Source organism: Rattus norvegicus, chromosome 4 (assembly GCF_021556685.1).
Source record: "Rattus norvegicus strain SHRSP/BbbUtx chromosome 4, alternate assembly SHRSP_T2T, whole genome shotgun sequence".
NCBI classification, from domain to species: domain Eukaryota; kingdom Metazoa; phylum Chordata; class Mammalia; order Rodentia; family Muridae; genus Rattus; species Rattus norvegicus.
The window spans coordinates 22,182,575-22,198,252 of record NC_141537.1 but is presented as its reverse complement, the minus strand read 5'-3'; the positions used below and the strand labels follow the sequence as shown (position 1 = coordinate 22,198,252).

Sequence of the window (15,678 nt, the reverse complement as noted above, 5' to 3'; positions counted from 1 at the left end):
GCTTTTGTTTCATTCTGTCCCTTTTCCTTCGGAATCCTCCCTTCCCTCTCCAAGATGTGACTAGTCTCAAATTTTCCTAGGGTTAAACTATACTAAGGGAGGGCTTCTCACAGCTACCCAGCCAACTTAGCTGCAAAACTTCTTCCAGGCCTGTTCCTTGGCAGCCAGACGCTTCTCTATTCCACAGCCAAAAATGATATATCTACTCTGCTTAGGCTGTTAGCCAAGAATGTGGGATGACCTTAAGCTACATGCCTTGCATTCCCAATGTTCTGGGCCTTGTTCCTGGTCTGCTGGTTCTTTGGGACTTTTGTTTACCCTTTTGCACAAAGTTAAAGGAAGAAAGCAGTCACTTTTGCCTGCTATTCTGGTTGCTGGCTGCCATCTCTGATGACTTTTCCCCGAACCAACAGCCCAGCTAGTTGCTTAGTAAATGTTTTGACTCCAGAGGCTTCAATCCTGGAAACAAAAGAGTGTTGCCCATTAAATAATTTACAAAGAGTCTACTTTTCTCGGGGGTTCCTAACAGGTTTATAGCTTCCTTATCAACCAGTGTCTAATTCAACTTGCTTTGCTAGCTGTAAAAGTTTATGCTATCATTAACTTTTAAACATTTATACTTTATAGGACATCACTGAGTTTTATAAACAGTGCTATAAATTAATAGCTGCTGGCAGTTTTGAAAGCCCATGGAATGCTTTCGACAGACATAGGTAGAACTGCATTATCGCTTTTTAAATTCTCCAAACATTCCTTGGAGACAGCTAGTTTTTGACAGTCATCTGAAGCTAGTTGACATTAACTCACATTTTGTACTTGGATGGGGAACAGGGTTTCCATTCAGGAATGTTAGGTAGCCTAGATTAGCCATGAACTCATAATTCTCTTGCCTCAGCTTCTGTAACGTTAGTATTTTAAGTCATACCACCATACATTGTTCTACTTGATATAGTTTAATATTAAATACTCAGTGAGTTTGAAAAATGATTTCTATCTTATTTTAACTCCCATCATGGAATACCACGTTGTATTAGTGTCAGTAGTATCCCACTGAAATTGTTAAAAAAAAAAATAGGTGAGTGTGATGGATCAGCAACATTCCAAACAGTCATTCTCTCACGTTTACTTTCTTAGATGGGCCGCCATTGAGAGAACTATGTGACTTGGGTTGTTTATTGGTTGGTAGTTTTTCTGCAGGCATGCTATGTTTCCCCTGCCTTGCTCAGAAACCACTGAAGAACTTTCACCACAACTGTCTGTGTCTGATTCACTAGGAACATTCACTAGGCCTTTCGGTACTTATGTGAAGGAGATGAAAATCACTGTTCCACATTTTTCAAACCAAAATTTATGTAAAAACTACATCTTAGAAAATAACCAATAACTGTCTTTAAAATGCAACAGATTACTCTGAAATTCTGATTAATATTTATACAATTAATTCATTTTCAGAAAACAAAAACAAAACAATCTTATCATTGCCCTAGCTGGTTGGTTGAGGGGAAAAGTCCACCCAGATTCTAGCCCAAATATGGGTGAATTTCATGTGCAAATTGATTCTAGTGCTGAGAGTAGCAATATGGTTCTTTATTTAAATGAGCTAAAGCTTTCAAATGAATCATAAAGGTAACACAGCACGTGGCCCGTGCCAAGTTGTCATTTTCATTAAGTGTGAGATTGCACCTGAAGGACAGATTAATTTGCAGCTGCTAAAAATATTTCAACAGAGTGGTACTGTTACAAGTGGCAGGTGGTGCCAAACGTGAATTTTGCAAGAACCGCCATCTGCGGGATGAGACACGGAAGAATGTCAAGCGGGTGGTGAAGGAGATAAAGACGAAGAGAAAACAGTGTTGTGTGTACCCAGGATTTATTGTCATTAACGAGACTAAAGATTCCATGCTTCGCTTAACAGCCTTGGCCCAAGATTAATAAATAAGATTATTTATTTAGCTTCTACTGTATGCCCACAGCATTGCAAAAGGCACCCGAGTATCTGTGAAGACAAAGTCCCTTTGCCAGAGGCATGCCTTTCAAGCCACCCAAATGAGAGAATGCTTTACAACTATGTTTACTTTCATGGTATTTATATTGAAGCTTTATGATGGTGAGATTCATGCCCTTTGATCTTCTTTGAATGGATCTTGCCATCTTCGTTTGATGTTTAGGTTTCAGTACACATTATCACTAACTTCCTGCTCCACATCCCGAGAAATTAGTCCAAAGGGTGTGAGGTGGATGATTTCCTTGAACCTTATCACCTGGGATTTGGCAGACTTCACAGAGTAGAGAACGTTTGAGAGTAGCTCGTGAAGCTGCAGCTTTACGCTCTTAGGAGTCCGTTTTATTTACATTACTTTCAGTGGATTTGGTGGGAGAGTGAAACAAGAATTCCTATCTGAGAAATGGAAATTGTCGCTTTTCCTTTTGGACCAACTAGGTGGATTTTTGTTTGCTTGTTTGTTTGTGCGTGTGTTACACTTTTGTAACCCCCTTCTACAAGTAGCTGGACAGAATAGTAGCTTTCTTTTTGAATGCTAGGAGAAGTCTAAGACTCCTAAGGAGAATTCATAAAGTAGAAAATCAGGACCATTGGAAGGGTCTGGGAAAACTTTTGTCTGGGAGGATTTGGAAGCAAGGCAAGTTGTTGAACTGCCTGATGATCCTTAGGATGATGGGAATCTCTGGCCTGTAATGTATGTGTTGTTTTTAGCTCATAGAACAGAGGAACATGTTTTAGATTATTTCAATCTTACTGATGAAATCTAATTTTGAAAATATGACGAACAGAAAATTAATTTTACTTCATTAATTATTTAATGCAGAAGGATAAGATCAAAAAAGAAAAGCTTTTCCTAGCTTCAAAGAACATTCACAGACTTTCAGAGAACATTTTGAGAACTTGTCATTGTGCAATAACTTTTCAAAGTAGTTTCAGTTAAAGAACCATGTCTAATCACTTTTAGACCCAGAAACCTAAATGTTTCTGGGTCTATAATGGGTTTGTGCCATCAAAATAACTTAAGCAAGCCATGTCAAAAGGAAAGGAAGCTATTTGTAGTGGCACATGCTCCTAGGATATGCAAAAGAGGCAAAGGAAGGAATATCATGAGTTCAAGGCAAGTCTTGGTTGTAACCTTTGGATCATCAAAACGGCTCTACAATTAAAGGTGTTGGCCACTAAGCCTGACAATCACAGAAAGGTCAATGGGACCCTGTCATAGTTAAACATGAGGACTAAGTCCAACAAGTTGGACTTCCTCTAGCACGGCATGGATAACTGTTCCCACACAAATATAGACTGGCACATGAAGTAAACAGATACAAATGTAAGTCAACAAAGAAAGGAAATGTTATTCCTTCTTTTAATTCATTTTAGCTTATTGATAGACTTATTCATTCACAAAATTATTTGGTTTTTAATTATATATTGTTTTCCATACAATATTCAGAAAAAATAGGAACAACTAAAAAGGAGAGACAAAACAAATAATGAAAATAGAGTTTTAGAGTATTATACATTCCAGCTGTGGTATATGTACCAGGTGCCAGAGAGTGGGTTTGCATACTGTCTTGGTCACTGTTCTATTGCTGTGGAGAGACATCTATGGCAACTATAATACAAGAAAACATTTTCCTAGGTCTTTCTACCAGTTCAGGAGGTTTAGTTCATTGTCATCATGGCTGCAAGCATGGCAGCACGCAGGCAGATGCTGGAACAATAGCTGAGAACTACGTCCCGATATGTAGGCAGAGGGAGAGACTCTGGACTTCTACCACCAATAATATATTTCCTCCAAAAGAATACACCTCCTAATCCTTCTAATCCTTTCAAATAGTTCCACTCCCTGGTGACTAAGAATACAAGTATATGAGCCTCTGGAGGCTATCCTCAGTCAAATTACCACACATACTGAGAGGTGCAAGAAGGTACGACAATTTCAGGGGAAGGTGAGGCAGAAAGCATAGAAGATACATTAAATGTGTGTCCCAGGAGAGAAGAGACAAAGGCATAGGCCCCTGAACAGAGATCTAGGGAAAATGCAGAAGCTAAGAGGAAACCCTCTTATATGCAGAAACTAAAGAGAGGGAGTTGGAAATATCAAATAAGTGTCTATCATGACTATAAAAGTAAGAATTCTGGAAAAGAAGTCAATGCTATTACATGAGCAGGAGAAAATGTCATTCTATGTGAACAACACAGGTGGGAAAGCCACTGGTGAGGTGTTTTAGATAGTGAACAGTTCATTGAAGGAATACCGGAAGGAGACATGGTCTATTCTGTGGGAAAGAGATGTGGAGCTTAGATTGTGGACAGCATTCATTCTCATAGTTTCTTTTCTAACTTAGGTATATTGTGACTAATGTAACTGGCAGCTTCTTTTACCACTTGTTTCTTGTTGTAGATCACTTATAGTAAAAAGTTTGACCGAGCTCAAGTATATATGTACTGACCACCTTCGGCTGTAATAACCAGTGTCTCAGTGTGACGTTTCTCTTTGTGTCATCTTTGTTTACTATGATGGCTCTGCCCTATCTATGATACCAGGACACTAGATTTGTGCAGAAAACATGTCTATATAGTAATGAGAGCAGGACTGTGTCTGTGAAACAGTAGAGAAAAGTTTTAAGGATTTAGGAGACAGAGGGGATTTCTGTAAAAAGCAGAGACTATTTAGGCAAAATGACTATTTATATAAAGGCACTAGAGTGAGCACCGAACAAAACAAGAACCGCAAGAACAAGAAAGCTTTGAAAGGAAAGTACAGCAGGAGGCCATATACAGCAAGTCGGAAATATAGAACTGAGGAGAACTTTTAACCTGAACCACGGAGTGCACAATTTGGATATGAGAAGAAAGCAATGGGGATGTGCTTTGCTAACATGTGAGACGTTGAGATAATAGGTGCTCAAAGGGAAACAATAAAATAAGCAGATTGAGATCACAGAGTAGTGGAAGGAAAACTAGAAGATCAATTCATTTAAAGGGCGGAAAGGAAAAAACATCATCCAGAGAGAAGTTCAGAAAGTGCAAATGTTGAGAGGTTTAGAAAACAGGAAAAAGAAAGGAAGGAAGGAAGGAAGGAGGGAAGGAAGGAAGGAAGGAAGAGAGAGAGAGGGAGAGAGAGAGAGAAAGAAAGAAAGAAAGAAAAAGAAGAAAAAATAGAAAGGAAGAATGGGGTTAGATAACTAACAACTCAATTTCAGTATTACAAAAACCTCAGGAAATAAAAAAAAAATGCAAATTGTAGAAAGACCTGAGTATATTTTTGTCACTAGATAATCACATCCAAACCAATCTTTACTGGATGGTTTGGTGTTTCCTGATGCCTAACAAGGAAATGCTGGGGAAGATGAAAAGAACGAGTTAGTGGAACTGGAGAGCAGATAGCAACTGGGGACTGTGCATTGGTGCTGTGTTCTGATGGACATCAGACGTTCCAATGCCATCTAAGTCTCTGCCTGTGGGTATGTTTCCATTCTGAAGAGGAAAACTTTAAAAAGGAAACTTTAAGTCAAAGGAAGGGGTTGTTGAAGAGGGAAGATGGATAAAGTCCGCAGAGTACCGCCTCTGTGGCAACCTCTTAGTTTCTTTCTACTTTTAATAATTTTTCTTCAGGATTTAGTGTCTGTGTTAGTTACTTTTCTTGTCACTCTAATAAAACACCCAGCTATAGGAGCCTGAGGACAATAGTTTAATTGTTCATAATGTACTGGACATAGTCCATTCTATCAGGGAAGTGCTGTGTTTGAGCAGTGGTAATTGTCCTGAGAGCATCTCAGAAACTGAAGAAAGAGGGGACAGGAAATGAGGCTGGACTGGAAATATGAAGAACATTTCCTAGCAATCCATTTCATTCAGTTACACTAATATGTTAAAGGTATCCCAAAATGGCCTTGGTAGTTGAGACCAAGTGTGCAAACACATGAGTTCGTGCTTGGCATTTTATATTCCAACCACAAGACCTAAGTTCTATTCTCCTTTAGTAGGTAGCCTTCAGGTCATTTTATCATCTCCACTTCAAATAACTTCAAATACGGTCATCTTTCTTCTGAATAATTGTGTGTGTGTGTGTGTGTGTGTGTGTGTGTGTGTGTGTGTGTGTGTAAGAGAAAAGTCATACGTTTTTCAGTCTTAAATGCACGAAACTGAGATCATGTTTCTTCTCCACTCCATTTGGCCCTCTTTTATTCATTCTCTCTTTCTCTAAAGGGACTTCTTTGGCCACTGGTTTACATCAGAAGTTTCTTAATCCCATTGTTTTAATCACTACTCTATGCATTCTACTTTCTACAAGTGAATATAAGTCAGCAAGTCTAATTTTAAATGATCAATCCATGTATCCTTTTCTTACTCTTCTCTGTCTCTTGTTCACTCAGGTTACACTATTGCTTCTGAGATGTGTCTGTCTCGGCTCTCTGCCACCCTCTTTCTTATTTTATTATCTGAAGCAATCAGAGTGGCAATCCTTCCACATAGCAACATAGGAATGTTAGTGCGTTTCCAATGCCTGGTTGTTTCTTCCTCCCACTGCTCTGAGGAAACCCTCATCCCTGAAGAGAACTTCATCTCCTCAATCTTAACTTCCTGTCAGCATCTCTGACCACTTTCCCTACTCTGTGGACCTAATGTTCTCTGTTGTTTCTGTCATCTTGTACATGTTGGCCTTCTTTGTGAGACACACTCTGTTCCTCACACCTTAATGTATGAGAAAAAAGTACAACCATTTCTTTATTGTCTTCCTGAACTCCTGGTTTGGCTCTTTCTTGTGAAACTTAAGAATTAGAGTATTTTCTTCTTTGAGAGTGTTGATAACCATCATGAGGACAGAAAATACTGATCATAGTAGCCTCTGGTCTTCTATAATCAAAATAAAGAGTAGATACATAGAGGTTATTTAGTAAAATGAAAATGCAGATAGTAAGAGATGCATGAAAAATTTATTTGAATATCAATTTGAAAACACAAGGTCTTCCTTCTTAAAAACATAAAATGGCAAAATAATAAAAGATGAATTATAATTACAATGCTATGTGTTCTGAAGCTGATGGCTTGGTCACGGGAGGATGTGCTATATATTATCTTACCTCCCTCTCAAATTTATTTAGTTAATTGTGATCTTACAAATGTGGATTTTGCCGAATACTTAGATTCAAAATAAATTATTTTCTACAAGAAGCAATCCAACCAACTAAAGGTCGTTAACTTTGGTAACTTTAAATTCTTTGCTACTCCAGTATTTGTAGAAACAACAGCATCAGTGTAGAAGGTGACATTTGACCACTTCTTCCTCAGTTTTTCTAGTCTTAAAACAGAGCGATGCAATTTTCACCATTCCCCTGTATCTGCCTTAGAACGCCATTTCCAGGATTAGTGTAAGACTTCTTTTAGCACCACACCAGTGCTAATTGCATACACGTTAACATCATATGTTCATACCTAAAGTTTAAAATAGTTTTAATATAAACTATTTAGGATAAAAAAGATGTTAGAGCGTTATTTTAAGCACTTCAAATTAAAGTAAAACCACTTTAAAAATTAAGCACCTGAATTCTGGAAGAAAAGCAATTTGCAAAGACTACATAAAATAACAAGTGATTGAATAGACTTCTTTCAGATTCAAAATTGTTCTGCATTGTCTATGTACACGAGATTTAAACACACACACACACACACACACACACACGTTCTAAGAGTTAATCTCATCAGTGTAGTAGTAATTTTTGGTCAATAACATATGTCACATATTTACTTGCCATTCCTCATGAGGAATGCATATGTAAATATATGGAGGCAGATGATCAAATAGAATTCTATTTACTAAAGCAAGCTTATCAATAATTAACCTGAAAATGACTTGTTGTTATAAGAGTCCTTCAGACTTCTAGCACTAGGTGATTCTATTTTTAAATTATTGCTGCATTATTCTTGTTCATGGGAAATATTTCACATGTTCTACATTACTTCCGGAGTCTATATAATTAGGCTGAAATGTTGAGGTGTATATCTTTGTGAAGGACACTGTGGAGCATATTAGAAGATGTCATAAGTCTAGAACATATGATTATTTAAGGGTTTAGGTCAGGACTGGATGGCATGGATAAAGTTAGTTTTATGGTTTGCTCATTAATTTTATATAATTAATGTAATATATATTCTGTTATTAGGTTAATAACATAATTGACCATCAGTGTGAAATTGTATTACTGCAGGAATTTAGATCTCTGCACTATTTCTAAAAATATTTTCTATGAGTTGAACACAGCAAACTGCATGGTAACACCTGAAATGATCACACAATTTTAGTTTATAGGATATTCAGTCATACCAACTCGGTTGTACACAAAAGTATTTTAACAGAGGTAATCTGAAGATTACTAATATACTTTCTGCTATTATTAGTAGATTCTATGTCATTTGTCATTTTATCATATTTTTAACTATGTGGCTTTTGCAATCTACACTCTGGAAAAAAAGTGATTTTGTTGAAATCAATATAATTTATGATATAATTTATAACGGATGAGCATCAGGTCAAATGAGCCTGAAAAACGTGAGCTAAGCAAGGAAGTTTTACTTTAACATGTCACAAAGGAGTCAGAAAGAAGTAAAAATGAATACTATGTAATATTATTATTCATTCAATTTCAAATTAATAAACATGTCTTTCTCAGATCCTAGATTCATCAGTGCCCATCTCATCCCAGAGAGTGATAACCCTGAAGATGACAAAGTATATTTTTTCTTCCGAGAAAATGCAATAGATGGAGAACATTCTGGAAAAGCCACTCATGCTAGAATAGGTCAGATATGCAAGGTGAGGTAAAGGGGGGGAAAAGCATTTACAATTTCATTTCTTTTCCACTGATGTAAAAGAGTATAATGCCAAATATATAAATGTTAAGAATGATTGAAAATTATATTCTAATTAATTGCTTTTGAAAAAGTCATAATGTGAAGAAGCTTCTATAATAAATGAGATAATAGCTTATATGTAATCAATTAGAATGGCTATGACACATTTGGAAATGAAGAATGAGGAACTTCTTGGTTACAAAGATCACTCTTTAATAATAAAAAATTAGAACTGAAAAATGAAGATTATATTTATGTGTCTGAGGTTAAGAAATAGAAAATAAAGGCATATTGACATTACTGTGCACACTTTCTCTATGGAATGACTTTTATTATCTTTCAGAATGACTTTGGAGGACACAGAAGTCTTGTGAATAAATGGACAACTTTCCTGAAAGCACGCCTGATTTGCTCTGTGCCAGGTCCCAATGGCATTGACACACATTTTGATGAATTACGTAAGTGGCCGATGTTTGATGCATAAGATATATATGTTTAGCATTTATCAGAACTATAAACTAATAGATTTTGTTTTCAAACAGAGGATGTATTCTTAATGAACTCTAAAGATCCTAAAAATCCAATTGTCTATGGAGTGTTCACAACATCAAGGTAAATGGATTTTTATTATTATTTTAGGTAAATTGCAGACGGTAGCTTCTTTTATCGTGTTGGTTTTTGAGTGTGAATTCTTGCTGCTGATATGAATTAATACTGACTTAATTAGTTCTTCAATTTTAAAAATCATCATGGGGGTTGGGCTGCTGATAGGCTCCTGGGGTAAGGCTGCTTGCTAACAAGTCTCATGACCAGAGTTGGATGCCTGTTCTGGTGTGTTCTACATGGTAGAAGGAGAGAAGTGACTTATGCAAATTGTCCTTTGAATTCTAAATGCACAAGCAGCAAACTATCTGTAGATTTTTTTTAGAAGATATAAACACATATTGGCATGACTATTAGTAAGCAAATGCAATGAGAGATAGCAAAGTATTTAAAATGATAATAATATTGATTCCAATCAGAAGTGTTATAGGTGACTATGGTCATTTAAAGTAATATTGAATCCACTCAGTACTGGAGATAATTATGGCCATTTAAAGAGAAAGATAAGTTGTAGAACCTAAATCTGATTTATTTATAAATATTGCATTATAAATCACACTGACATCATTACTTAATAAACTTAACTTTGGAAAAGAAGAAACCTATATTACTAAATCTGTTTGCACGTCCTTATGCCTATGTATTAATGAGCTTTGGTGTTAAAACTAGACAACTGCAATAAAGATTATGGGAAGTGAGTGGCAAGTGCCAATCTGTTTTTCTGTTTCCTCACTTCCTAGAGCAACAAACATTTCTCAAGTTTTCAGTGTATGTGAGAATCACTAAGAACGTGTTAAAACAATTTCTCTATTCTACAAATCATATGTACAAATTTTAGCTGTAAAATATAAATGATAGAAACCCATCCTGTTTATCCCAACTAGAGTCTCTGACCCCTTGAGAATGAGCTGGATCTAAGAGTCTAAATCTCTAACCAATTTGTAGATAATTCTCATGCTACTGTTTAGGAACCAACGTGTTCCTTACCACAGTTTGAATGGTGAAATAGCTTATTCTCTTTTTCAATGAGGTAGGCTATTAACGATGAATGTCTCTGACTTGTATGTATCAAACCTCAGAGCTACCTGATTCCCCAATAGGTGACTAAATATGTAGCAAGAAAAATGGGCTTTTGCAGCTAACTCGTACTGAAAGGGGGTATATCAATGTGTTAGCTTGTTATTTACTCTACATGAAAATAATAATAAATGTTATGCATATTTGTTGTGGTTAGTACTCAGCCAAGTACTCATCATGATCAGTGGTTGGCAGAGAAAAATAAACAGTAACTTCCTTCATGCATCATTGCTTGCTAATGAACAACTTTTATAATTTAAGAAGTCATAGCTCTCATGTGGCATGATTTACGACTGATTTCAATAAGACTTATAGGTGACAATAAGACTTATGAATGCATGCATCTGTTACATTTTTATAGAATATAAAAACTGTGTTTTGTGAACAAAATAAGAGATGGTTTCATCTCGGTGGCAAACTTAAAGTTATTTCAATGTCCTGTTTTTGATTTAGGGAATGATAGAAATAACTGCCCTGATTCTCCAATTTGACCTTAGACCTATGCTCAGTGGTGTATGGAGATAAAGTTTAATTCCTCATTGATTACAGATAACCAGCTCTGTTACTTAAGCTTCTACCTCATTGGTTTAGGAATTTAAAATAGTATAATATGTCCTATCATGTGTCATTGTACATTTCAATAGAACATCCATTTTAGCTTTTAAAATGACTTCTTAAACAGTCTTTATACCATGATAGTTTTCTTTCTTCAGTAAGAATTCTTGAAGGTTAAAAGTTTTCAGTTTTTATTTCTTTATGACATCAAAACCAACTATTCATTCACAGGTGATCATCTGTATATGTCTTTCTTGTTCATCTTTAATCATTTATATTTAATATGAATGTGTATATATTTAGTGAATACCAAATATTATTTCACATGCTTGGGATAAATTATCATTTAATTCTTTACCAATTGATGCAATATATCTATGAGATCAAACAAATCCTAAACAATATTTTGACTACAAAAATTTATATTTGTTTTGATCGTTAAGATCCTAATAACTCAGTGTATGCTACCACATTGCCATTGACTATATGTTAAAAAAGTTTCTACTCTCTTCTAGCAACATCTTTAAGGGCTCTGCTGTGTGTATGTACAGTATGAGTGATGTAAGAAGGGTGTTCCTTGGTCCATATGCTCACAGAGATGGTCCCAACTATCAGTGGGTACCTTACCAAGGAAGAGTCCCTTATCCACGACCAGGAACTGTAAGTAACCTTGATAATTAACATATGAAATGAATATGTTTTTGACAAAGGAAACAAATATTGGAGCTATAAACATTGACACACTATAGAACAAAGAGTCTATGACTTTGATAGAACTGAGATTGGGATTCTATGAGGTTCCTATAATTCTACATGTAAAGCCATGTTTGTTACACATGTTAGTACTTAAATTATTTGATTGTGATTCGATGTTCCTAATTTTTTTCATAAAGCCAGAATAATCAGCCTATGCACTTTCTTTTCTGAACAGAAGACCAAGGAACACTGAATCTAATAGGAAGTATTGGGGCTATCTCCCTCTGATGGTCAGGAGGATGCTTATTCTAAATATATAGTGGGCTTTGCTCAAAGAGACAGTATTAAAACCAACCTCATCATTCCCTGGGTTTAGAATGAACGTGCAACATTATTATCCCAATGAATCTATATCAAGAGAAATGAAGAACCTCATGCAAGAAAATATTATTTTAAAAACCATAAAAAAGGAACACATGGCTATAATAGAAATACAAGGCATTCACCCTAAGAACCAAGTCAGAATTAACATTTTTTTCAGGGAGATTAATAGCAGAGAAAAAGTCTATTTCCGATGGCAAGTTACAGTCTATCATTAAGGGAAGCCAAGGCAGGGGCTTGAGGCAGAAAACACGGGAGAAAGCTTCTCAATGGCTAGCACCCTAGCTTCTACTGAACTAGTTCACTTCTCCCACCTAGGAGCTCCTGACTATAACAGCATCGCTCACAGTGAGCAGAGTTCTCCTCCATCAGTTACTAATCATATACCTCAAGGCAGGTCCATAAACCAGTCCAATCTAGCCAAACCCAGCTGACAAGCTCTCAGGTAACTCTGAGCTAAATCTAATCCTAATATGAAGCTGAGTCCGGAACTCTTGTGTCTTTTTGGAGGCTTAATGTCTCCTTCGCCTCATTACTTTACTGAACTCTAACATTTAGTTTGTCTGTTTGACCATCACAACTTTCAGTTATTCAAACACTAAGAATTCTTTTACTTGGTGTGATTAAGACTTATAAGTAACCTTCTACCCCAGTACTCAGGATTTTCATCCCCAGACACTAGAGGGCTTGACATGTATTCTACTGACTTATGTGGCTAGTGACTCCACCTTCTCTTGTGTTCTCACTAAATTGCTAAGTCTTGTTCCCTTGCCTCACCCTTCTGAATAACTACTTACAATGGCTTATGCCACAGCTTGGCAGTCCTCCAGGTTTTAGTGAACAGATCACCCTTCTACCTGTGTGTCAGAGGTTCTGTTCATGCAGCTCATGACCAAGGTCATTTTTTTTGTCAATCCCAACTACAAGTAACATTTCTGATCAAAATAACATTTATGGACAATAATTTTAGACAAGGAAAAAAGTTTACATTTGAAATTTAACTACTACTTTAATTTCACCTCAGTGTTTTAATAGTCTGATGAATTCAAGTAAAGTATGTTTTCATTTCTTCATTAGATATAGGACATTTAGTGCTCTCATTTTTTCTACATTTCTAACATTATTATGAGAAAATTAGATACCCCGTGTTTTATAAAAATTGCTCCTAGCTAATAATGCTGTAAGAAAATCTTCAATAGGACTAGAGAATAATAAATGACTAGATATAATATTTTTGGTTATGAGAAAACAAATGAGATTTATAAAAATACAACATATCTATTCCAGCTCTTAGTATCAAATTGTCTTCTTTTACTTAGTAGACAACTTTTTATTCCTATGGCTGAAAGAGCTCCATATCTTAAATTCTCTGCTGAAAGTACCTTTTAATATGAATATGAATTATGTATGTGAAATCAATAATAGCAATTCAAATGTGGAAATTACTCTATGGTTGACTTTGTTCTATGAGATATGCTATACACTAGAGTAGATATGTGCACCACACATGCATGTGCACATGCACACACACAGGATAGACATAAACAGCCAATTATTTTTCCCATTTTAATGATAAAACTATGTTAAGGACTGGTGCCAGCATTTCATCTCATGAGCTAATACGAGCTTATTTTCACTGTAAGCTGTTATGAGAAACTATGCCAACAAGTACTGTGCTCCACGGCTTAATGCAGGAGTGGAAGAAGAGAAAGTAATAAATTTATTAAAGGTGACATTTTGGACTCTAATTAATATGCTATTGTTTAAATGTGAAGAAAATCCTATAAACTCATTATAGTTTATATTTTAAAAGCAGACAGTAGGGGAAAAGCTAAAACAAGTTATAGGAAAACTGAAATGATCTTGTGTTAAAGTTTTTACTCTCATATTTCTAAATTTGTGCTTGATGTCCTTACATGATATAAAGGAAACCACATATATTCTTTTACATAATGTTTTCTTTGTTTTCTGTATGTGGGTGTTTCACTTGCATATGTGTATACATCGCATATGTACAATACCTGAAAAGTCCTCTCTGGACAAAGATCCTAATGTATATGAAAACTAATATGAATTCTAATTTATATGAAAGTATATTATTTTTATCATATCTAACCCATGTATATGTCAAATATACACATACATATAATATTTCACCGGAAAACATTATTTAATTCCTCATGAATTATTAATGAATTTGTCAAGTAACTGTCAAGAGGTTGATTTCATATTCTAATCTTATAAGGATCATCTCATAATAATATTTTATCTATAAAGCACTTACAGTAAATGTTAAGCATGACTGAATTGTAGGATAAGACACATGAAACTGGGTATACTGTGCTCTACAATGCTGTTCTACATAATCAGTTACAATGACAGGACAATGAAAGCTGATTTCCTCAAATCTATTTACTGACTTATAAGAATATTTCTATCCAGAGTTCGTATACTGTCAGTTCCCAACTGTGTCTTCTTTCCTGCTTCTTGTACCAGTATGTATTTATCTTAGCCATGCTGACTCCATTCTGATTGGTTAGTTGCTGTGCCATATACTTATAAACACTAAATAAAACCTTTGGATTATTTTATTTTATTAAAGTTATGAGGAATATGTTTTCAGAATTATGAGTCAGACAATAAGGAATAATTTATATTGCTTTTTACCTGGGATTAATATTTGGGTATTATTCTAAACTAAAAACAGTTAAATATAACTCAATAAAAGTATTGTTTCTCTAAACATCCTAGCTGCTTTTTGATTATAGCATAGTGTACCCATTATGTAACACATTTATTATAGAAATGAAGTACAGGCTGATGCAATTAGCAGAGGCATCAGGCTCCTCCTAAACACTGAATTCTCAGATGCATTTCAAGTTTTTGTCAGAAATGGTGATGTGACTAAACACCAATTGACACTGAGAATGGATATTTATTTAGAAATATATACTGATCATTTCATCTGCAAATTTAACTATATAAAAGCTGGTGATAGCTTAATTATTCAGCCAGTTTCAAATATAGATAATAAGAAATAATTACAAGGTTAGATTTAGACCATTGAAGAAGCAATACTTTATAATCTAGAAGCTTATTCATTAGACATTATTTAAAAGCTGTTCTTCTCTTTCTAACAGTGTCCCAGTAAAACATTTGGTGGATTTGACTCCACAAAGGACCTTCCTGATGATGTCATAACCTTTGCAAGAAGCCATCCAGCCATGTACAACCCAGTGTTTCCTATTAATAATCGCCCAATAATGATCAAAACAGATGTAAATTATCAGTTCACACAAATTGTTGTAGACCGGGTGGATGCAGAAGATGGCCAGTATGATGTTATGTTCATCGGAACAGGTACACTTTTGTGCTTCAACTGTTTATTTTCCTTCAGAATACTGTGTACTTAGCTGACTAAATATACTGACAACCAAGGCTGCCAAGGCAAAGTTCTATATACATTGTCGAGGTACAACAATAGTCTACCATTTTAAATATGGTATCAT

The 15,678-nt window shown here is 35.4% G+C and overlaps 1 protein-coding gene across 6 annotated transcripts in view; it reads left to right on the top strand.

The window, feature by feature from the left end:
• Positions 1 to 15,678, top strand: part of Sema3a (semaphorin 3A) — a 462,616-nt gene that overhangs the window by 408,719 nt on the left and 38,219 nt on the right. For all 6 annotated transcript variants that reach the window (XM_087656813.1, XM_087656812.1, XM_087656815.1 and 3 more), the window contains 5 exon segments: positions 8,677 to 8,819; positions 9,201 to 9,315; positions 9,400 to 9,469; positions 11,608 to 11,752; positions 15,310 to 15,529. In XM_087656813.1, coding sequence (XP_087512939.1) covers positions 8,677 to 8,819; positions 9,201 to 9,315; positions 9,400 to 9,469; positions 11,608 to 11,752; positions 15,310 to 15,529 — 693 coding nt within the window.